A 24032-nucleotide genomic window follows, 5' to 3' on the forward strand; every position below is an offset into this window, starting at 1 on the left:
AGCACATGCATAAAACAGCATGAGATCTATTTTTTTCCCCTTCAGGCCACTCTTCCCTACTGGTACAGCGCCAAGAAGTTTAATTAAATGTCAAGTGTTGCAACACTTGTGCCTTGGGGAGGGGAGAGAGAGAAAGTGCTGGCTGGCGCTGAATTTTGAGAGCATATCATGACCATTGTTGCCATCATCCCTCTTGCCTTCAAAGGGTGTCAACTTACCTTTCCTTTGCTGATTATAAAGAAAGTGTCTCCTCGAGCACCTTGTCGTATAATGTACTCTCCATTTTCATAGTGTGTCTATACGAAAAAAAAGTTAAGATGAACAAACAGAATCAGAGACTGTTATTTAGCACATAGCTTGGCAGTTTCACAAGATAACACTTCTGGAAACATAACCCTGGACCAATTTTATATCAGTCCGACATTGGTTGTGATTTAAAAATTGTTGTGTGTCAAGAAATACAATAATTAAAATGAAACTGTTTATGGCTTGCCCATTTTTCTTCTTACTGTGCTAGTGCCAGTTTTTGCCCAGATGAATTATCCTCACAGCCTAAATCCATTTATACTATGTAAACCAGAGAGAGGAATTTTCAACAGAGAATATGGTACATAAACGGTAATAATACTTCTGTTGTAAAAACAGTTCTTTTCCTCTTTTCTTGTTGCTTTTGACATTTTTCCTGCTTTACTAGCAGGAGCTTTATTCAACAAATAATTCATTTTGTTCAACAAATTTAACAAATAATTCGACAACTCTTCTCCTGTTATTATAATAGTTTAATCCATATTTTATACCTTATTTTGTGGAATATCCCTTGCTAAATTTATGTCACAGCTTATCAATGCTTGCATCTACACCACAAGGCCTTCTTCCAACATTCAAATCACGTTTCTCTAGTCCTTCCTTGAGTGCCCAGTCATGCAGAGCTTTCTCTTTGCTTGACCTCTTTCTCATTGGCACCTCTCTCCACGCCCTTCCTGCACTCCACATCTATGTCTTTATGTATTTCAGGTCATTTCTTTCACAGCTACTTCTACCTGGACTTACCACAATTCTTCTTGCTTGATTCAACCTATCCTTCTCAATCCTCTAACAATGCTTTTCCTCTTACTTCCTCCTTTTCTAACACATATCAACTCATTCATTGATTTTGTTCTAACTGAATTATTTCTGTCTTCTAACCTTCTAACTGATTTATTTCTGTCCGTTTAGACTAAAAGCAGACAAAGTGTGTAAATGCTCACTTACGACACATGCTAATAGTTACAAGGGTCTTGTGTGTGCAGGGGGAAATAAAGGTTATAATTTAAGGCATCGAGGTCCCAGTTTGGCATCAAAGTCTGAGAAAGTTTGCACTCAAGAAAATAGCAAAGATAAAGCAAAGAAAACAGCAAGCCACAAACATATATTTTATAAGCTTTGGCAAATGGGGATAAAGGCTCAGCTTCAGTGAATTATAAACACTAGGGCATTTACCATGCTAACTAGATTGTTTTTTTACAAGCAGCACCAGGCCCTTACAGTATTTCTTTATGGAATGAATTGCTTCATCACCTTTTGAATAAATTCCCAGTCCCCTAGTACCCCATTTTCCTATATAATACAAAATTTTTCAAGTCTAAACAAGTAAAGGGTTGCATCCTTAGCAATGCTGGGATGTCCATGGGGATGAAGAGTGTAAGCCAAGCTTGCAACCCAAATGCTCATGTCTTTATCAGAGCATAGTTAAGTGCTCCAATAAGAGGCTTCTTCCTAAGAAAATAAGTGATAAAATAAAAATAAGTGATAAAAAAAAAGTGTCTTGTTTTTTCTGCTTTTTTTGGAACATGCAACACATCCAAAATGAAAGATTGAAGGTTTCCTTAAAAAGAATGGTTTAGTTCTTCCATTAATATTTATGGCTTTGATTTCAGTATCTGTCATATACATGCTTCTATAAGCATTTAAATACTTGTAAAATAAAGGTTCCAAGTCTTTCCAGTCAACTCTGAACTCAAAGCCACAGCATCACATCATATTTACAGAAAGAATGTGTCAGGGGGGTCTGAGGGGGAGAGGACAGAGAGCAAGAAAACTCTAATTAGCTTTGTAACCAAGAGAAAGTCACATACATATTACATAAACTCAAATTTCCCTTAAATTTACTTCATCAAACACTCAGCCTTGTGGAACCATCATCTATGCTAACCACAAGAGCTTCAGATGCTTTGCCCTGCTTTTGGCACTCCTTGCATGCCACCACGTTCTGATGAAGTCCTCCTCCAAAACAGACAACCACCTCACACACCACACAGAGAAAATACCAGCCTTGCAACTTCAGACACCCATGTTTGGGTGAAGGCTTTGCCCCACTGACCTTGCTTTATCAGTCAGAAACTTCAACTGAAGCTTCTGTTCCTGACCACCATCAAAAACTGAGACACTTTAAAGCTCAACCAAGTGCTGACACAGGCTTCATGGAGAAAAATCAATTCTGGAGACCAACCCAGTGGTTAAACTTTTCCTCCAGCTGGATGCCTCTGACTGCTATGTTTATACTCAGAACATTTGGAAAAAGATGGAAAATAGATCACGTGTTTGGAGTGCTATGTATCCATGTCAGCTGTGGTGCTGAGAGGCCAAAACCCTGCCAAATGTCACGTCAGGGGAGCAGAAACACAAAGGTGACTTTGAAATGAGGAGTTTCACTCCCTGCAGCCAGTTTACACCACATAAACCAGTGAGGGTAACCTAGGTTTGATGGCAGTGCTCAATATATAATCCCTCTCCCCTACAATGGGATGTTATTTTGCTGGCGGTTTAAAAAAATATTCACAGAACCATCAGCAAAACTCCAAACATAAGCAGCTTTCAAAATAGTTTTGTTTCTGTTCTGGACTTTCTGTTAAACATTTATTCCAGTCTAAAATGACAACAGCAATGCTAACAAAATAGAATTTGAAAAAATGTTTATTTGCTGAAAAATACTTCAAACTAAGCAGGTTACTATTGGTCTTCTGTACTGAATTCCTCAGGAATCATGAAACTTCGTTTCCCTGGTTTTACTGTGTCTCACTCGCACGAATTCTCTAAAAATGCTGCTTCTTGAAATAGCCAAGGGCAAAATTATTATATTGTGGTCCTCTCCTTATTTATCCCGTGAATCAAAACACAGAGGGTGGGTCTTGAGTTTTTGACACTCAAGATGTCTCAATAGCCCTCCAAACAGCAGCTTAGCTAAAGTTAAGCAATTGGGAAATTAAAATATGAGAAAGGTGCATGGTTGATGGGAAGTGAGGATTAACTCATGCCTTTCAATTCAACATCATTATGGAGCACAGGGTTGGGAAAACAAATGAGGAAGGGTAAACCAAACAGATGGGGGATGCTGCTAAACAGCTCATCCCATGTACACCTTCTACCATATACTGGGGGCCAGGCAGCACAGACTGGCCCATAGTGGGGTATCACAGCAGGAATTAGTACATTGTTACAGGAATTAGTACATTACTAGCACACGTCCACCATCCCAAACAGTTGTGAACTTGAGCTGGAAACCTGTGGATGACTCTATTGCAACCTGGGGTTGCAAACCTCTATTTTCAGATTCAGCTGGCTCTAACTGAGCTGCAATCTTCTTCAGGAAAGATTTCTTTTTCTCACTAATGGATTACGAACTTACTCTTCCTTCTTAAAAATCAAGCTATTTAAATTCAAACTAGACATTTGAATACATATTTTTAAAGTCAAGGTTGTTTTGCAATAGTTACAGGAGAGTGTTGCCTTAGTAAAGCCCTGTGGTAAATATTTTGTTTGTACTGAACTGATTCACTGTGGCTTCTTAATGGACTGTGACAGCAGTGAGAAAAAAACATGGCCCTAGGCAGGTTTTGGACAGTCTGGGCATCCAATTGTGGTGTCTTCTGCAGTTTACAGGTTGCTTCTGATCCCCACGAAAGCATCCCCTGAATAGCAATAGTCTTAATGCACCTAAAAAGACTATTCATGTGTGGATGCTGAAGTCTAGCCTACAGAATAATACAAATCACTCCAAATGCTGGGTTTATTTGTCCTCGACTGAAGTTTGTCTTCACATCCTCATGAGATAGGAGGTGAGGAGCTGGTAAAAAAACAAGCTACAAAACAAACAAGGAGCAACTGGTCTGCTAAGAAATGCCTTTTCCTTAGACTGAAAAAAAAGTTGGTGGCATACCTCCTAATATCAAGATATAACACGTGCTTCTGAGAACTTGTTCACCTTGATTTCTCTAAGCAAAAGGAATATAACAGGATGTATGGCAGCAGTCAAAGAGGTACACTCAACAACTATTTCGATGAAGCAAAAGCAAGTACAACCTACACCTACTCTACTGGGTACAAAAATAAACAAATGAAACAACAGTCCTACAACAGTCTCCTGCTGTTTCTGAAATTGAAAGATGCAATAAATGTTCCCAATTTGAAGTTCTTCGGTTAAATGATTGCTTTAATTTCCCAATTGTTTCTCTTGGGGTTTGGTACTACTGTTCCATGAATCTGAATTTCACTGTGCAGAAAGCCAGTGGGGAGGGAACATGCGACAAGAGTAGAGATGGAGCTGAGGCTGGTACCATTCTTCTGTTCCTTTTTCTCAAAACCTCCTCCAGTTTCAGTATGCCACAGATACACAAAGCATCCATGAACTGAACTGGAACTGATCCTCTCCCATGGTTGCTGCTGGGTGGTACACACCAACGCTGCTGGGGACAGGGCAAGACACAATTGAAATATAAAAATGGAAGTTGTGGAAAAGAAAAACTCAAAATACTCAGTATGGAGCAAAAGACAATCTCCGAACTGTGATTTTTCCAACTCTGACCTGAGCTCTGAGGGCTCCTTAAGGTGAAACTGCTGGTTCTGAAACGCAGGCTGAACTTTCACCATGAATTTAAGACTTTTGCATTGACCTGTAAATACAACAGTTGTGATCATTCAGGAGCTTCCTGAAGGTTGACTTCTCTCATGGCAAGAAGCAGCAGTGCCACACCTTTGGCATTTCGATGACCAAGAGCACACGGTTGGGTTTCCTTTTACACCATGAAAGGTGTAAGGCCTTAACACCAGAACATCCGACCTTAAAACAGCTCTCCACATGGTAATAAACAGTGGATAAATAGGACCGCTTGTAACTGGTAACTTTCATGAGATACATAAACAAGATTTCTTAGGTTTGATACTAAACAAACATGCCTCATCAAAGAAGTCCCCTAAACCAGGCAATACTAAGAAAAGGGCATGAAATAGGGATAAACTTCAGTAGTATCATCTTGCAGTCATGAAAAACACAACATTGTCCTTTTTGCTCTGATTTTATCATCTTTCTTCGAGATTCCAGTGGACCTCAATCCAGTGCTCAGCAAGTGCAATTTTCAGGGATACATAAAAGCGCAGTGTATAAGGGACCGTATTTGGCAAATTGTGGCTCAGGTTTCTGTGTTCAAAAGGGAAGATGTGCATCAGACAGAAGGAGCTTTTGGCCCCTTTCCTTTTCCCACTCCTGAGCACCTTTCTCACAACCCAAGGTGGTGGCAGGACTGCGACAGGATGAAATGCCTTTTCTGCACCCCCTGTGCCTTTTTCAAATAACAGTTTTCTACTGAGGCTTCTTCTCTCTTTCATACTGCTTGAAAGTCAGCAGAGTCCTGTGGTGAACGGAGCCTCCTCTGTCCTCCCCTATATTATCATAACATTTGCTCAACTCTTCCTTTACTGGAACCTTCTAATCTGACATGACTAAAAAATTCTCAGGCAGGAGCCAAGTCCTGCTGTCATCTTCAAGTTTCATTCCCAGCCCACTCTCAAAACCAATAGTTTTAAGTAAGCCTGAGCATGTTCAGGGACTCTTGAATACTCACGGGACTGGCTGAATGGTAGAAGATATCTTGTGTAGATGAAGATTTGTTGAGCTTCAAAGATTTTCATACAGCCACCTCTAAGACTAAAGGATGTTGAAGAATATCAAGTAGATGATGAGACATCAACAGACTGTTAGCCAGGATGATTTGGACTAGATAAGTCCATTAAGGTTTGTAATGAAGACCTGATATACAGTTTTGATTCCTAAATGCACCACGCACTTTTAAGGGAGAAAGAGGAGGAAAGTGAATCTTAAAAAAGCATTATTTAGTTTAATGCATTATTGTTAAAGAAATTTCCTGTCTTAATTTGGTCTAAAAGTAGACACAAGACACTATAAACCACATTTTAACTCTCATTCCATCGTTACTGCAATGCAGCCTGACAACCACTTTGGAGAGCAATCAGGCTTCCTAAGTTGCAAACAGCCTGGAAGGCGACCACCTCTCAGTTACTTTTTCTCCACAGTGCTGAGGCAAGCATCTGTTTCTCTGTTTCTGTCTGAAAAATAGATCAAGTCGTAAAACGTTGAGACCAGCTGGTGCAGGGGCCACCGCTTTCCTGACCTCCGAGCCTGACTCTGTCCCTGCTGCCCCCCATCCCCAGGTCAATGGCAACTTCCTTGAGTGTGAGCACTTAGAACAGAGGTTCAAGAATGCTCAAGCTGTTGCCTGCAGCCCAACATCTTTTTATAAAGGGAACTTGTAGGAAAATACAGGAAGCTCAGAAGCACTAATTTTTGGATGCTTAGCCACTGAAAACTGGTTATCTATCCACATGCATACATAGCAAATATTGATGTGAAAATATAAGAGGAGAAAGACAAAGTAGCGGGTGAAAAGGATGAGTGGAAATCCTGATGCTCTTGGAGAAAGACCACATGTAAAGATGCTCAAAGGTTAAGAAAAGGCAAAAGGAAGGATGAGGGGATCAGAGAAGAAAACTCAGCCCTTCTACCACACATTCATTTGGTACCACAAGAGGCCACCAGAAGAGATCAACTGCAGAAGTGTTGTCAGTGGGGGAGAGCTTCATTTCCTTAAGTGCAAAGAAACAGGAAAAGAGAAATAAAAGCAGATTAATGGATAGGACAATCTTCTGACACTGGAATTTCAGAAGGATGAGAAATGGAGGAAGGAGAGGATGCTGAAATAGCTGGAAAGTTCAAAGAGATACCAGATGGACATGAAAAGGGTAAAAAGTCAAGACAAACCTCAAAGACTAGGAGAGAGAACTCAAGGAGTGGTACTTCAAGGATTAAGAGAGCACAGAGATGATACAGGTGGATGAGAGCAGTGCACTGGGACAGGCTAAGGAGCTTTAGCAAAAAGAGTTGCTCAGGAAGACATGAGAGGAACCAATATGGAAAAAAATAGGATTTTTCCCATGAGAGATGATGGTGATAACGAGAGACAGCAAATTAGTCCAGTGAAAGTTGACAGTGGTATTAGGCCACAGAACAAGCTGTCAATGAATTGCAGTAGAAAAACCAACACTTTTCTTGCTAGCTAAATAATAACTGATTCATAGATAATCAACATGAAATGTGGAGAATTAACTCAGTGATCAGTAATTAGAAACAAGATACCTAGGCAACAGAGTGGAATTAATTAATCAATTACCCTGACTAAAAATTAACAAGCAGTAAAATCAAGTAAAATTAAGTTAAATAAAAAATATACATATATATATACATACATAGCAAGTTGCATAAGTTGCATGGGATTAGTGCTGATTCTGTGGAGGAAGGAATCAAGCTGCCAATTGGAAATTGGAAGTATTAACATGAGAAAAAAGTTTGCATGCCTATGACCAGTCACATACATTTAATTTTGAGTATAAACTTTCGTAGGATTGAAATCTCTACCTGAGCAACCCCTGTCCCATGATATTTCCAGCCTGTTTTGAACATGAACACGTTGTTGTTACTCAGATTTCTTCATTTTAATAGAGTGTTTTGGACAGGAAAGGGGCTTTGTTTTTTAAATACAGAGATTGAAAGGTCTCCCTCAGCAATATGGCAGCATATCAACTTTGACACCTTTGTTTTGAGGAAATACATCAGAAAAAATATCACACTATGTCACTGCACCATAAAACAACTCTCCAATCACAAGCAACTTAAGGGGTTTTAATTGAATTTCATTGAAATGCAAGAAAAGTAGCTGCTCTTCTCTCCTTCTTTCCTGAATAGCTCTGATTTGTTTTTCTCTTTATAATGGAAGACTGTGTGTGTAACACTAATTTCTCCCTGTAACTCCAAAGACTGGTTCCACAACTATTAAAATGGCAATCAATTCCTTGTAAAAAATGAAATTAGAAACAAACAATGTAAATCAACATATTAATTTATTTTCTTAATTTGCTCCAAATTCTGTATGCTTATTCAGATAAATTTTTTGAATTGCCATGAGGATCCAAACTAATTTGCTAATCTATCATGGGAAATAAAAAAGCATATTAATTAAATATATTCACCCAGTCTTCGAGTAACCTGTGATAAAATGTATTTTCTTTTTGTGGCCTGAATCAAAGAGGACACTCTACCTTTCCATATGCAAATGCACTTTTTAAATTGTCACTAGAAACTGACTTTACTGGAAGCAAAATCATGAAAAGCATTTGGTTTAGCCAGTCTCTACAGAGTTTTACTGAAACAGGTACTTTGCCCAATTCAAACACCTGAATTCACCAGTTGCTTCCAGTTTGGCAACTTCTTTAGGGGTGTGTGTAGGTGACGACCAGTTCTGACTTAACACATAAACCTTACAGCACTAGATGAATTAAACACTATCACAGCTTATACTCTCTCTTATACCTCCATGGATTTTGGCTGTTACTAGAAAATACTCTCCTTTTCTCTCAATTTCTCTCACTAACTGCACAGAGGAAAAAAAAAATAGAAACCAAACCGCAGAGCTTTATCAGCCTGCATGCATACAAACTCAGACTCCACTCCCAGTCTGCCAACAAGCATTCTGGATTACAAGTAATTTTGGAAGTGAATTACACTGAAGTAACCAAGATGAAATGTTTGCTTGAAATATAATTACTAAAGCAGCAAGTGAACTTTAACTCTGAGTGTGCAATGAAATGGGAAAACCCAAAAGCTCTGCTATTTTAAACAGCAATAACAACTTTTCTCAGTGGAAATGGAAGTTGCCTGAGCCTCTCACCCTAACCTGGGTTGCAACTGCCTTCTTGACAACACAACTTGCCAATTACAAATAAAACCTATATTTTAATATAGAAATACAAAGTATCCTCCTCTAAATGCAGAATTCAATATTTATTACTGTTAAAGTAGACTTATTACTGTTAAAATATGCTCACGCAACTCCAGCCATGTAAATTTGAACTTTGCTATGAAGTTGTTAAAAAAAAAATTTTATCAGACCTTTCTACTGCTTACAACTTATTCCAGGCTTTTGCAAAACTAGTAATAAAACATGAAGCTGTAAGAAATAAAAAAAATAAACACATATGAATTCAGAACATGGTGAAAGTTTACATTACTAAAAGATGTAGCATGACAAGAATTAACCCTCCAACAGTAATATCTTCGTCAATCTCTCATGCAGTGACCAGGCATATAAATATTTGAATGACCACATCTATTTTGCACTTTAAAGCAGCTTTGAGTATATGTTACTATAAGTCATGAAAAGAAAACCAGATGAACAGTAGGAAATGTGACCCAGGTCAGATTTTTGGCACAAGATGCAGTAGTGACACAGCTGACTGTGCCCTGCGCAGGCAAGGACAGCACATCAATCCAGAGATTACTTCACTAGGGTTTTTTTGAACTCCAGACACAGAGAATCACATCTTTTGTGCCTTTCTCTGTGACGAATTTGGAAAATGACAATTTGCATTTACAAGTGGACAAGCACGGGATCGAGTCTTACTGTAATAGAGATGGGCTCACCCATCATTACAGTTAATAAACCCTACTCCTACACAGCCAAAGAAAAGCCTACTCCTACACAGCCTACACTTCACCCTGGTAAAAGAACAACATAAAACTATACGCTGGTAACAGCAATATTATCTACATTTCCCAGTCTCTTATGGTGGACAGAAATCAAAAGGGACAGGAGGAGGAGAGTACATCTGTTCCACTGATGCCCTGATTTAGGACATCAGCATTTTCCACTGCAGCAGTACCATAAGTATTCCTAGCAATAAGCTATTTTTTGCACTTGTCTTCTCTCTGAATTACTGACAGTTATTTTCATTTTATATTAATTCCGAGATACTTAGAGTTTCATTTTTTCAGCACAAGCATAACATTGAATGGACAACAGGCATCTGAGAGACACAGATCTCAAGCAAGAGATCCCTTCTTGCCTGTTTTCCATGACTTTCTGAACCAAAGACAGACTTGGTTGATCCCAAGAAGCCTGTGGCTGGGCAGGAAGCTGAGTTTCAGCCCTTTCCAACATATAGCTGGCTTCTGGGGAGGGTGGGGGTGTGCTGCCCTCTTTTTGGGGATACACAAACATGCAGTGAGCTGTGCTGAGGTCAGGTGACTTCCTGACACCCCAGCTGTGCACTGGGACTCAACTGCGCAAAATTCAATGGTGAACTCTGAAGCAGCCTGTCTGTGCTATGACCCCTGAGCATATGGCAGCATGACAGCAGCTAATATTTCACTAATGATGCTAAGCATCTGTTACCAAAGCTGCTTGCTGCTGATGGAGAATCAAATGACTCAAAAAGGAGACTAAAGTGCTCTTTAGTGCATCTAGCAGGAGGCTTTGGGGAGGTGCTAACCCAACCCAGTGTGCTCTGACCCTTCACCTCCCATCTGGTGTGCAATACCAGAGACAATGAGCATTTACTCATTGCAAAACTGGGTATTCTTCTTGTCCACAATGCATCTCTGAGATCTGACTACAAGTAATTTTATGTAAAAGAAATAATTTTTCAGAAAATAATAGCTGACTTTTTCCCCATCCCTCAGAATAGAATTAGTTTTCCTGCCATGCTGGCAAGTTAGGTCTGAATATTTTTAGTATTTCCACTTGATAGACAGCATCAAAGGAGTGACTTGAGCTGACTTTCTGTGGTGTGAAGAAAACCTGTAAATCCCACCTGGAGTTCTTGCTCGGCATGTTTTACAGGACCAGGTTTTTGCCTTCACCTTTCCAAACCCCTCATCAGTAAGGGAGGCAAAGCAACCAAAGAGAGGGCATCACAGAATTAAACTATGTCAGTCCCAATTCCCCATGCTATATCATGCTTAGGCTATAGGCTACACCAGCAATTCAGGTTGCCTAAATAGTTTATTAGGCTGCTTAAAATTGTACCAGAGAGTATATGAACCTGGACTCTACTCCAGGGTCAGAAAGATCAGGTTAAATACACCTTGCCATACACTACAGCAATAGTGTTATGCACAGTCCAAAAGTATATATAACTGTATTTTTTTTTATATTTTATTTTAAATTCTTGGAGAAATATATATTTTCTCATCCAAGTACACATTTTAGAGGCCAATTTCCCTATCATACTTAATTTCAATACATTTTGATCATGAGAATTTTTTTATAGAAGTCCACATAGAATCACAGAATAGTTAGGGTTGGAAAGAACCTTAAGATCATCTAGTTCCAACCCCCACATCTTGATTTCATTCCAGATGCCAACTGTCGACTGGCATGGCACTGGTGCTACCTTCACTCCACAACACAGGCAAGGATCTGCCAGGAACCAACAGGTTCCAGAGCCCATCCCAGCCCAACCCTTCCTTCAAGGCAAAGATGGATCTATTATGTGGATGCACCAAAAAAGGCACTGAAGACAGATCTGTTTCGGGAATGCTCTAGGAAGAGGTTAAGTTACACAACTTTCAGTGACTTCTTTGTAACAATGTTTGGATGTGATGAGTTTCATCCCTGTTCTACTACCACAGAATCTGAAGCCATATACCCAAAAACTTGTGTATGACCTCCAAACATGTTCTTATTTCCATAATCCCTGAAGACTTCAAATGAGAGGAAGCAGCTCCAAGCTGTGCTCAACTCCCTGGAAGCTCTGAAGATTAAGAGCGTATTTTTGAATTTCATATAGGGTCACCAGGAATCATCTGAAGCATCTAATCCTCAGAAACACATTAAGCCCAAACCAAAACCGTGTTTGTCTAAACTGACAGCCCATACATAGCCAGATCAAAAAGCTTCTCCTCTAGAAAGAGATCCAATTTCCACCAAAAAACAGCATGGAAGGAGGACTTAGCCATTACCAAGCAGTCTGCCCTAGTGGCTGATAAACTTACTGTATCAGCAGGTAGCCCTACAATTGCGCACTATGGTCTCATGCCCTCTCATGAGTCCAATCTGGCAGACAGGATCTGATCCTTATGGTGGTAAGAAATTCTACTTTGGGAAGCTTCACAGCAAATTCCTATTAACACAGACAGAAAGCCACAAGGTATTAAAAATGTAAATAGGAAAACTTATCTCAAATGGTGTTTTGCTGCATTCTGCGCAGTATGGAAATAAGGCCATTTCAATTTTACCACATCAGTAACTCCATTTCTAATGTCTTCTTCCCTTCCTCCAGTGGCTTGGTCTTATGGTTATCTATTAAAATATCCAATGCCTAATAATTCATGGATTAAGGGTGAAATGGCTTTCTGCTATTATAAAGACATTTTTCAATTACTATTATTACAAATCAGAGATACTACAAATACTGCACCAATAGTGGGAAACAAGTTAGTTTAAATATACTCAAGACTTTAATTGAATGTTTAATAATATACAGGCACAAATATTAAACTTACTCAGGTGAGTGTGAGCAAGTCCATTTCCCAAGGAAAATGAACTCCCTGAAAAAAGAAACACCTGCCAGCTGAGGTGTATTTTGAGAAGCTATCAAGGTCGGGGAAGGGAGGAGGATCTCCCCATTTTAATGCTTGATCTTTTGCCTAGCTCAAAGCTGGCATTTAATGAGCGGCTCCACTGTTAGAGGGTCTTCTTCAGTTGGTGTAGGAAGACTCAAAGCGCAGAGCAGAGGGCCAGCATTCAAAGCTCGGTGGCCATTCCTTGGGTGACCACAGGCGTCTCCACAACCACATTTGCTGTTCTTTTCACTTTTCCTAATTAATCCCTGGCATGACTTGCTTATGAGGCTGCAGCCTGCAAGCCAGCCTTATTTAAAATGCCAGTAGGTGTCACTGTGAGCAATGGTATAGGAGAAACCAAATGAATAAAGTTTGAATCAAAGGGAAAACACCCATCAAGTTAATTAATTTTTTTAAAAAATATAATTGGCAATTATATTTTTCTGATTGCAAAGATAAAAGTGCACTGTCTGTGCCTCACAGATAAAAGGAGCTTTTTTAGAAACAATTCACTTTTTCTGCCCCAGACCATGTGTGGAATATTATCAAGCAAGCACAAGGTTGGTTTCTTTGGTTCAGTGCCACCAAAATTAGCTGATGTATGTATGTATTTAACTAGTGATATGTGGGTTAAAATTAGGTATTTTTGGAAACTGCTATTAAAATAAACTCACAGAAGGAGATGCTTAGCAGACCACAGACATGCAAGTTCCCACTCCAGGGTTTCTCACAAAGACAGCACAGCAAAGCCCTCAACCTCCTTCTCCCCCATGCCTGTGCAACACCATGGCACTGACCAAATGCCTCATCAACAGGGAGATCTATCCCATAAATCACTAGGTGTCTGAAAGAGCTCAGGCTGTCAGAAAAGCTTTTTAATTCTAATATCAGGCCCCAGAGATGCTCCATGCAAACCTGGCAGCTAGTCCTGAGCTTAGGTGGCTGTTGCAGGAGGAACCGAGACTGTTGCAGATGTTCATGTGGGTTTTTTTCATAGATATACTTCTTACTTCTTTAACATTATACAGATTTGTTTTCTCTTAAAATCAGTAGTCAAAGCATTATTAATATTATTTAAAAAAGGATCATTTGCCATACAAATCTGTACCCTGCCCATAACGTTGGAGCAAGATGGTGCCATACCTTGCTGCTGATGCTCACGTCACTAGAAACAAATGGACTTTTAGAAGAATATTTCTATCTAATATCTGATTGAGATTTTCTAGTTCAATTTTAAACTTCTTCAGGTGGAACAAGAAATCTCTCTGAAGTGGTTTTGGCCCTGAGGAATTGCCCATGTCCCAAGAACAGCAGCAGCCTTGGTTCAGGGCACTGCTGGGGGGAGGGGCTGGAGTTGAGACACACTGGCAGCAGAGGAAACCATCAGGCGGACAAATCTGAATTACATTTTAATTTGAAATGAATATACTGTATTTGCTTAACACAAGAAATGAAGGGCAAACACCAACCCATTGGCCCAGACCTGGCTGCAGGCAAAAGCAGGAAATAAAATCCATGGAAAAACAGAATCTATGTGTGCTTTGCCTGAATGTATGCTGCAAAGACTTTTAAAACTGGAAATAGTAAACTAATGGAAGCGGGAAAATTAAGCACATGGCTGGATCACAGAGGAGAGATTTACTTGGATCTCCTAAGTTGCATGCTGTGACATCCCTGTTGCCCCACGTGCTGTAAAAAATTCACATCCATCTTGTATATGTTTCTGAAAGAAGAATATGCAAACCTGCCACTAAAAATGATAAATTGTGCATTTACTTAGAACTTGTTTTCACATCTATGAAAACTTGGAAAACATCTAAGATTACCAAACAGAAAACAATTTCATGTTGTTTGGGGTTTTTTTGGTTTGGGTTTTTCTTTTTTCTTTTTTTTATAGCTGTGACAGACTGTCTGAAGAATCCACATACAGAGAGCATAAAGATTGTCCTGGGTTCAGCTGTAGCAGTTATTTTTCTCCTTCTTAGTAGCTGGTGCAATACTATGTTTTCGACTTTAGCCTGAGAACAGTGCTGATAACCCACCGGTGTTTTTAGTTCTTGCTAAGTAATGTTTACTCCAATCAAGGACTTTCTCAGTCTCATGCTCTGCCAGGGAGGAGGGGAAGCCAGGAGGAAGCAGAGACAGGACACCTGACCCAAACTAGCCAAAGGGGTATTCCATACCATAGCACATCATGCCCAGCATAGAAACTGGGGGGAAGTTACCTGGAAGGCACAGATCGCTGATCGGGTCAGGCTGGGTATCGGTTGGCAGGTGGTGAGCAATTGTATCCTCTCCCCTTGTTACTTCTCTTATCATTATTCTTATTGGTGGTAGCAGTAGTGGTTTTGTATTATACCTTAGTTACTGGACTGCTCTTATCTCAACCCGTCGGGTTTACATTCTTTCGATTCTCTTCCCCATCCCTCCAGGAGCAGGGGGAGGAAGAAGAGGGGGAGTGAGTGAGCAGCTGCATGGTTCTGAGTTACCGGCTGGGCTTAAACCACGACAAAGATATATAGAATCATGGAATGGTTTGAGTTGGAAGGGACTTTAAAGCTCACCTAGTTCCAAACCCCCTGCCACAAGCAGGGACACCTTCTAATAGAAGAATCTAGAATCTGGATTAGAATCCTTTCGGCCTAATTCCCAAATTCTTCTGAGGAGGCATCAGCAGGGCAGAGAATCGATATTCCAGATAGGCCAAAGATGGGTTTAATCCAACTTGCCAAAGAGCAAACATTTATGCACAAAAACCTGGCAAGTGTGGCAGTTTTATAAATTAGCATCTTATTGGTGACTTACCACAGAGAGCTTTAACATCTGCTCAACTCACTATTACTGAAAATAATAATAACGACAAAATACTGGAGCTCGAACCAGCATTTCAGTAATTTTTTCCTGTTCTGCTGAAAACCGCTGCATGACATTGCCTTTGCCGCATGCCCTGACGGTGACCACGTCACTGCTGGAGTGGCTTTTTCTACACACTGATCTGGCTGAGAGGTGTTTATTAATGAGAGGAATGCCTAATACAGGGGGACAGTGTAATAAGCTGGAAAAGATGATGCTACTTGAGAGGCAGCTGAAAAACAGGCAACTATAAAATCTTTCAGAGGATACATTAAAAAAATGATCATGATAGACATACCGCACTTGAAAATTCAGCCTCTAGCAATGGCTTTTGCATCTTCATTGCTGGGGTGCTGTTGAACAGACAGGATAGCTAATATTTAATGCTAATGAGCAGTCTATGGCTTCTCCAGGTGGCTCCACAACAGCATGGAAAGCTACTGTGCTGTGTTAGCAGCTGAGAAAATCTCTCTTTACACCCCAAACTCCTACCGTTCTGAGTGTCCTTTGGGATTCTTGTGGAGATTTACATTAATACATAAATCTTGTGGAGATTTACATTAATACACAAATCTATTGGAGATTTACATTAATACACAAATCTTTTGGAGATTTACATTAATACATATATATCCATGTGCTTCCATATCAGATGGTCATAGATGCTAGGTGAAGAATTACCAGTTGGGTGCTTTCACCTAGCTTCAGTGGATTTTACAATTTGAACTGGAAAAAAAACCCAACCCAGATCCTGTGTTTGTGGTTTAGGAAATAAGCACAGAGAAAAGGGCAGCAGTACTTCTGATAGTAAATTAGATAATAATAAACTCCTACTCTCTCCAGAGAAATCTGGCTCCCTGCGGAAAGCCTCCAGAAAAAGATCCCTCTGAAGTCACTGGGATTTTCAGTGTAAATGCAAGCTACTTCTTAAAGAGATTTAAAAATAAATTTCATAAAAATCAGTTAAAGAGAGAATATAATTCCATGACTACAAACCATATTTGACAGAAGCCCTCTACAAGCAGTAGGTTTGCATTAGTCATTGGCTGTATCCACTGCAAACACTGAACAAGTCCCACTGTGAAAAGACTGGAAGCTCTTGCCATGCTGAGCAGTTGAAATTTAGGGAAATGGCTTCACGTGGGTTCATTACAGGGGTTTTATGGGAGAAAAGCTAAGGTTTTAAAAGCCAAGAGTGGACTTAGCCAAGGCCTTGGTAGGAGACAGGGTTCATCAGGGACAAGGGAGTATTTCTTGCTGAACTGGAGGCACAGCAAACCCAACAGTGTCAATGCCCACAAGACCTTGTAGGTCCTTTGCAGCTCAGGGATGAGGTATGAAGCAGCAAGAGAGCCCAAGAATTATGAACAAGAATTTCAAAACTAACCTTTAACACATTTTGCCAAGGTTTACCACGGTAGAAATATTAAGCTATTTCTAAAGAAAATATTCCTATGATAAGCAGAACACAAGTGTAATTCATTTTAGAGATGCACATGAAGAAAGCAAAAAGATAATTACTTCCAGCACTGAAGGATCTCCCTAGTTGTACACAAAAATATTCACGTCCAGTCACATCTTTGTATAAAATGGTTTTAATCATTGTTTCATCATTGCCACTAAATAGTCTCTGCCCTTTACACTGAGCAGAGCTTTCATACATGTCAAGCTGCCTAAGCCAAGGGGAGAGGTGCTGTACCACAGCCTCTCCTCACTTCTGCCCAGTAACATCAGCCTAAGAGTAGATCAGCCTAAGCCCTCATCTGCCTCTGCCATGAGGCAGAGGATTCCCTTGCTTGATTAGTGGGTTTGTTTCCCACTGATGCCAATGGTTCAAAACAGAGTCTACCTACCACCAGCAAGGAGCCCAAGTAAACCAGAAAAGGAAAACTGGCATTCAGAGGAGATTCTCAACACAAATCCTGCTATTTTTAATCAAAGTGTTTTTTGGTTTTTTTTTTTTTTTGCTGGTTAAATCCAGCCTAGTCTTAGCATAGGTCTGCCGGGACCCAAGCTCAGCAACCCTTGCACAGGTGAGGACTTTTTTGGTGTGTCATGTCATTTGTTCATCCATGTCCCTGTTCTACCTCACCACCCCCACCCCCCCTGGACACATAATGTATAACTCATTCAAAGTCCCAGTTATATGGCTGCTGACCCTTTTCCCTCTGTTCATTATGATATCTACATTTTGGAAAGGACAGAGATACCGCCATCTCCTCATACATTCTTAAAAATCCCATCTTTTTTCTACAGCCTATATCCATGTTTTTAGAAAGTTTTCCCTATTTACAAACCCTCCTATGCTGTTTTTCTAAAGAAGTCTGGATGCTCTGTTGATATAGACAGCTCCAGTGTTCCCTGCACTACACACTCTTCTAGGAAAACAATACAATCGAGAAAAAGGAGCCAATCAGTCAAGGACTTGATTACACCTTGACCTTCCAGCACCTTTATTTTAAACCAGTGGCACTCTATTTTCCTCAACCATGGTCACATTAACCAGGTATTTACCCACATTTATTCTGGGTATTCATGAGTTTCCATTTGCTGTTTCCCCTCCACTCTGTTTTTCCATCCCTGTTATTCACACAAGACATTATTTGCTTGAGTTTTTTTTGCAGAGACCCAGCGCTGCCCAGCCCAAAAGCGGCTTTCAGCCCTGCTCACACTGAACAAAAGAAGTGTGGTGGGATGCACCTTGAGTGCCAGATCCTGAACAAGTAGAGACAAAACCCCACACCATAGTGCCCTGTATCAGCGTCGTCTCATTTAGTTTTTCTGGGTTTCATTTCAGCTAGGACAGAGTGGCCATGGAAACCATCAAAATAATCACATGAATTTTTAGTAGGATGGGAGAGTTAAATGGCTTACTCAGATTCATTGCAAATTTTGATTTTAACAGATGACTTGTCCTGTTGTCCTTTAACTTGTCTTCAAATTAAATAACAGCCTCAAATCCAAATAAAAAATTATGTTCTAGTTAGACTGAACTATTCACCTAATGAAATTTTGAGTTTGCTTACAAGCTACTTCATCAGGCAATGATTTTTTAATAATTTGTTACTCGTATGAAGAGCTCGCTAGGTTCTTGTTGGTCTTACTCTCAGTCCATAAGCTCTGCTTGTGCATTGAAGGTCTGTCCTGGGTTCAATTTAGCAATCTCAAGGGACACTCCAAATGTCTTCTTCAACCCACAAAGCTTTTCTCCATCTGCATCAACCCTAACGATAAGATTTGCAGATCTATTACCTGCTGCATGAAGAAACACCTCCTTCTACTACTGCAGAACAGAGCAATCAGGATGGTCTTTATAATATGCACATGGATGACAATGTTCCCGACAAGTATCTGCAGGGAGTATTGAACTCCTTTCCTCTTCTGATAACTCAAGCATGAGCTTGTTTGTAATTGCCTTTAAACGGTCAGTGCCCACAATAAAGAAAATCAAAAGAAAAACTTATATCAAAGTGAGAGCATTTATCCCAATGCAAGTGCTAGAGCAGCTGCTAAAGTAAGCATCACTGTACAGCCACATCATCATCTACACAGAAATAATCATGCTTCTCTCTTTTTCTCCCCAGCATTTCTTAAAATCAGTTTTAGGTTAATTCATCTGCACTTTGTACTCTGACAAAAACTGAAAGAGGCATAGATATTTTCCAGTTAGATCAAAACTCCTTGTTTCTTACAGTGGAAGAAATTGCTTTTAATTCTTTGAACAGGTGTGATCTGTGGTGGAAAATACAGCACATGTGCACTACACATACACACGTATTCCATAGGTTTAAAGGCCAGAAAAAGTTTGTCAGTGACATAAGAGGAAAACTCTGTTTTACTACATTGCTCTAGACATTGCAACTGAGTACTGTATTGTATTCCTGCACGTCATTATTTCCAACTGCATTTTATTTTATAATGCTTCTTTTTTTCCATTGCAGAACCAGAAAGCTTTTTTCACCTGCAAAAACAAAGCTATGTTTTCACAAATGTTGTTCGAAAAATTAAGGTAAGTAAAAATCAAGTTAAAATTTTGTCCATATATGTCCACGATTGAATCAATCATGACTGAATTTGTTTTGTTGTCCTCCACATGCAGCACTTCCATAACTTTATTTTCAATTGGTAAATATACCTCAACAGGGTGCTACCTTTAATCAAAAAAGATAAATGAAATAATAAAAATCATTTTTTCCCAACCGAAATGTTTCACTCTTTCCTGTTTGTTTCTAATTCCCTCTCAAATCTAGTTTGTGCCCCTAAATCAGATCAATACCTGCTGCCATCAGCTACAGTCCAGACAGAACCTACTGTTACTTGCAGGATGGACCAGCAAAGGATTGCACAGACCTCGTTTCCTTTACCTAAGAGTGATCCTTAGTCTTATTTAGGCAGAAAAAATCCAAACCAATTAAATATATTGAATGATAGTTATTCACTGTTGTCATGCAGTTCTGCATAAGAGGAGGATTGTATTCAGACTCTGTTAATTAAACAGAGGCATCCTAAGAATTTCTGATCCATGCTGATTTCACAGTGTGAAGCAAGAAGGATGGTTGGCATCTTTGCATAAAGGCTGCAAAAAAGAACAGGTCTGCCCAAGACAGCTTGTGAGGCTGATCTGTTCAATGAAACTTTCTTCAAGATCATCAGGACCTGTGATAGAAGGAGTACCACTAGCAACAGAGATGAATTTTGGTTTTCTTTTACCATTTACACCTTATTAAATTCATTCTTTAATTGGGAAAATAAAAAAAAAAAAAAAGAAAAAAAAGAAAACAGCAGCAAGCAACCCTCATTACATAAATTTACAATGGCATTAATGAAATGGCTGCAGACAGGCACTGTGATCTGTGCTTTCATCACTTTGAGATCACACTCCCAAGAAGTGCTCTGCATATCGACAGCAAGCTGCAAGAACAGAGTTTTCAGGCTTGGCATCTTCTGCCTGCGGTATTTAACACATTTCTCTTTGCTCGTACTGCTCAAATAGTTTGGCAGTGCCATTTCTCTATGACCATATATGCACTGGGATCAATGAGTTAGCCAAATCATAGCTGCCTGCGTTTGGAGGAAGCACATCATTGGTGCTTGGACCTCCACAATGCGTTAAATTAAATTTTTGAAGTATCAACGCTTCTAGCAAAATAATTTCCAAATGCATGCTGGGAGACATGGGGAATGGTAGCCTCAGGGCCCTAACACACTCCCAAATAAAACTGTACAGTTTCAGCAAGAAAAACCAAGAACTAGTTAATGAGGTGGTTTATAACAATATATATAATTTTTTATATATGTATTATGAAGGCATACTTGATTCAGGGCAATTAGTCTAATTTATAGTATATTTTAACATCTATTTTATGTTGCACATGTAATATTACACATTTGCAATGTAGCATAAAAAATATATACATATAGCAATAATATATATATGGCAAAAAACTATCTAGATCTCTGGATACAAAACATACAAGAATCAATTTGATGTAGTTGAGATCTGACATTAGCTACACAAAAAGAATCTCCAGTATTTTGACTGCCAAATGAAAATTATATTTGTTGCTTTCTGTCTTTCAAACTGCTCAGATTCATACATATAACATCTTACATGGATTAGTACACTAAATCCCAAACAGTCCCAGAAACATCAGGGACACAGGATTTAGAACATGCTAGAGTCAAAAATGCAAAAGAAACCTTAATTCAACCCCCTTCTGTGCATTTATAACTACAAAGCTCTCCCAGGCTCTCCAAATTTCTGCTTCTTTCCCCTACCTTGAAAGCTCTACATAACTCAACAGAGCCGAGACAAATATTAAGGCAGATAACAGGTCCATCCCTGACACACAGATAAAGCAAACTCCTTCTTTGAAACAGAATTAGTAGTTTGAGTTGGGGGGAGGGGAGGGGATAAATAGAAAAATCACCTGTAGGCCAGCAGCTGCAATGAATAATTTTACCTCCTAATTGCCAAGACAAAGCAAAGGTGCTTAGCAGTGGGCAAATACCTGTTCTACACCCACTTTGCTATGCTATAGGGAGACAAAGAACCTATACGTTTACCATGAGGAGTTACATCTTAAGAAATTATACCAGGGGCTGGATATTTGTGGGTTTTGTTTGTTTTTTCTCCTCTATGACCATAAATTCCCTTTTTTATTCTCTTACCTGGGGTGTAAGACTCACCATCCTCCTCTCTTCAGGATTTACTTTCATTTAAGTAATAGAGTTAATCCATAAAGATTAAAAATACTGGCAATGTTAGTACCTTCCAGATAATCATTGGGTGAGACACCAGACGCACATTGTTCATGCAATATTAACAGTACCATGACCCAAAAGGGCTTTTTACAATACCTCAGAGTCCTTATAGATACTGGTTTTGACATTCCCACAAGAAAAGAGACGTGAAAACTCTCAGAGACCTGAAGCTCAGGAAGAGTCTCTTGCCTTTCTGCCCAAATTTCCATCAGGGCAGCAATGCCCTGTAGAGGGGGAGAATCCCCTCCCTCGTCATGTTTGGTTTGGTGCAGCCCAGCATATGGTTGGCTTTCTGGGCTGCAGGTGCACACTGCCAGCTCATGTTGAGCTTCTCAGTCCCAAGTCCTTCCCCTCTGGGCTGCCGTCAATCCAGTCTCCACCCAGCCTAGCTGTGCTAGGGATTGCCCCAGTCCAGGTGCAGGACCTTGCACTTGGCCTTGTTGAACTTCATGAGGTTTGCACAGGTCCACCTCTGAAGCCTGTGAAGTTCTCTCTGGATAGTAAGCAACTGCAAATATTCGAGAGGACTGTCCTACAAACAGACATAAACCTCATCTCCTTAAGATACTGAGCTACCAAAACACAAGTAAACCAAAAAAAAGTCTTGAGCTGCAGAAACATATTACTTGTTGACTCACACTTACGCTTGGCAAGCACAAGGATAAACAACACAATAAAATCAGGGGCCAAGAAGTGCTTTTCCAGCAGAGATAGCTGGAAAAGCATCCAAACTAAATCAACCTCTGTGCTGGAAGGGATGCTCAGCTTCCCAGTGTGGTGAAAATCACTGCAGCATACGCAAGTTTCAGAGATGTTAATAAAGTAACCTATACATTGCATTGATACCTGTTAATAAGTAATCTAGAGAAATATTACTATATTTAAAAAAATGCCATGAAAGAAAAAAGAAGGGTCAGGTTTTGGCATTGGGAAAAGCTGTGCCAGGGTCTAGCAGTGACTCCCAAATCCTGGGACTATAGGTGCAACCTAAAGCTGCTTTGAGATGTCAACTGCAACGATCTACAGATGGAGAAACCTCCATTCTCAAAACAAGCCCCTGGAAATGGGGTAAATGATGGCCCTAGAAAGCTAATACCTTAGAGATTTCTAGGCAAAAACACAGCATATTGGTGGCTTGGGATTGAACGTACTAAAACTGAACCCAACAGAGTTGTTTCTCTTCTTATGTATATAAATTATGAGCAATTTCATTGATGGGATACTACAAGCTACTGCAAGAGAAAATGAAATTCCCCTGGTTTGGTGGGTTTTTTTTAATTCTTGAGTCATCCAAGGAATTTCTTGTAGTATTTCCATCAATACTAAAAATGAATTTATCTTATCAAACACTGACCTTTTTTCCTGCCCACTGTTTTTATAATGCCATTTCCAAGTTGACTTGGGCAACAGGCAATTAAACCAGCTTTTTTTTCTTGCTTCTGGATTTTAGTTAACAGTTTTTGGAAATTATTTAAAGAATGTAGGACAGAAGTGCTGCATTATTCACAGCACTGTATCAAAAGAAAAACTGCACAAAATCTTGACATTAAGAAAGAGATTCCCCCCCTCTGCCTCAAACTATGCCAAATCAGTCACTTCTATCCAGTCTTTGTTACAGCAACAGAGAGAATAAAATAGCTATTGCTGCTTAGTTTCAATAGGTTAGATACTATTAAATACAAAATGCTTAATAATATCATAGCAGAATGATTTTTTTAGTTTATGTAAAATGTGGCACATTAATTCAGAGACAAATCCAGAGGCTATAGTAAGAGTGATTCCAAATAGGAAATTGGGAGCCATATCTCAGCACAGACTGGGACAACCAGTCTCTCTTTGTCATATCATCCACCCTAAGGCACAGAGTTATCTCCACAGACATCTCTACTGATTTTGTGCCTCATACCTTCATTAATGTTTATTTTTTCCCCCCCCCTGCCGTGAAACTTTAAGTGTCCCTGGAAAAGTTTTATTGACTTTATTCTTTTCTTTAACTCTCGATAAGGAGCTTAATGCTCGTTATGCGATCCAAGCAAATTAAACTGTTTCTGGTTAGGCATGCGGTTTTGAGATAGGCAAATTTAATTCATAGCATATCAATTTAATATGCCTTTTCTCTCTAAATCTGAGCACTTCTCCAGCAGTAAAGGAAATAAAGCTTATCTATGAATATGCAATTATTCTGTAT

The 24032-nt window shown here is 39.6% G+C and overlaps 1 protein-coding gene across 2 annotated transcripts in view; it reads right to left on the minus strand.

Annotated features, from left to right (window-relative positions):
* Positions 1-24032, minus strand: part of PRKG1 (protein kinase cGMP-dependent 1) — a 481254-nt gene that overhangs the window by 117891 nt on the left and 339331 nt on the right. For both annotated transcript variants that reach the window (XM_030487822.1, XM_030487821.2), the window contains exon 6: positions 219-296. In XM_030487822.1, the coding sequence (XP_030343682.1) occupies positions 219-296 (78 nt within the window). The remainder of the gene's footprint in view (positions 1-218; positions 297-24032) is intronic.

Source organism: Strigops habroptila, chromosome 5, assembly GCF_004027225.2.
Source record: "Strigops habroptila isolate Jane chromosome 5, bStrHab1.2.pri, whole genome shotgun sequence".
Classification (NCBI taxonomy): Eukaryota; Metazoa; Chordata; class Aves; order Psittaciformes; family Psittacidae; genus Strigops; species Strigops habroptila.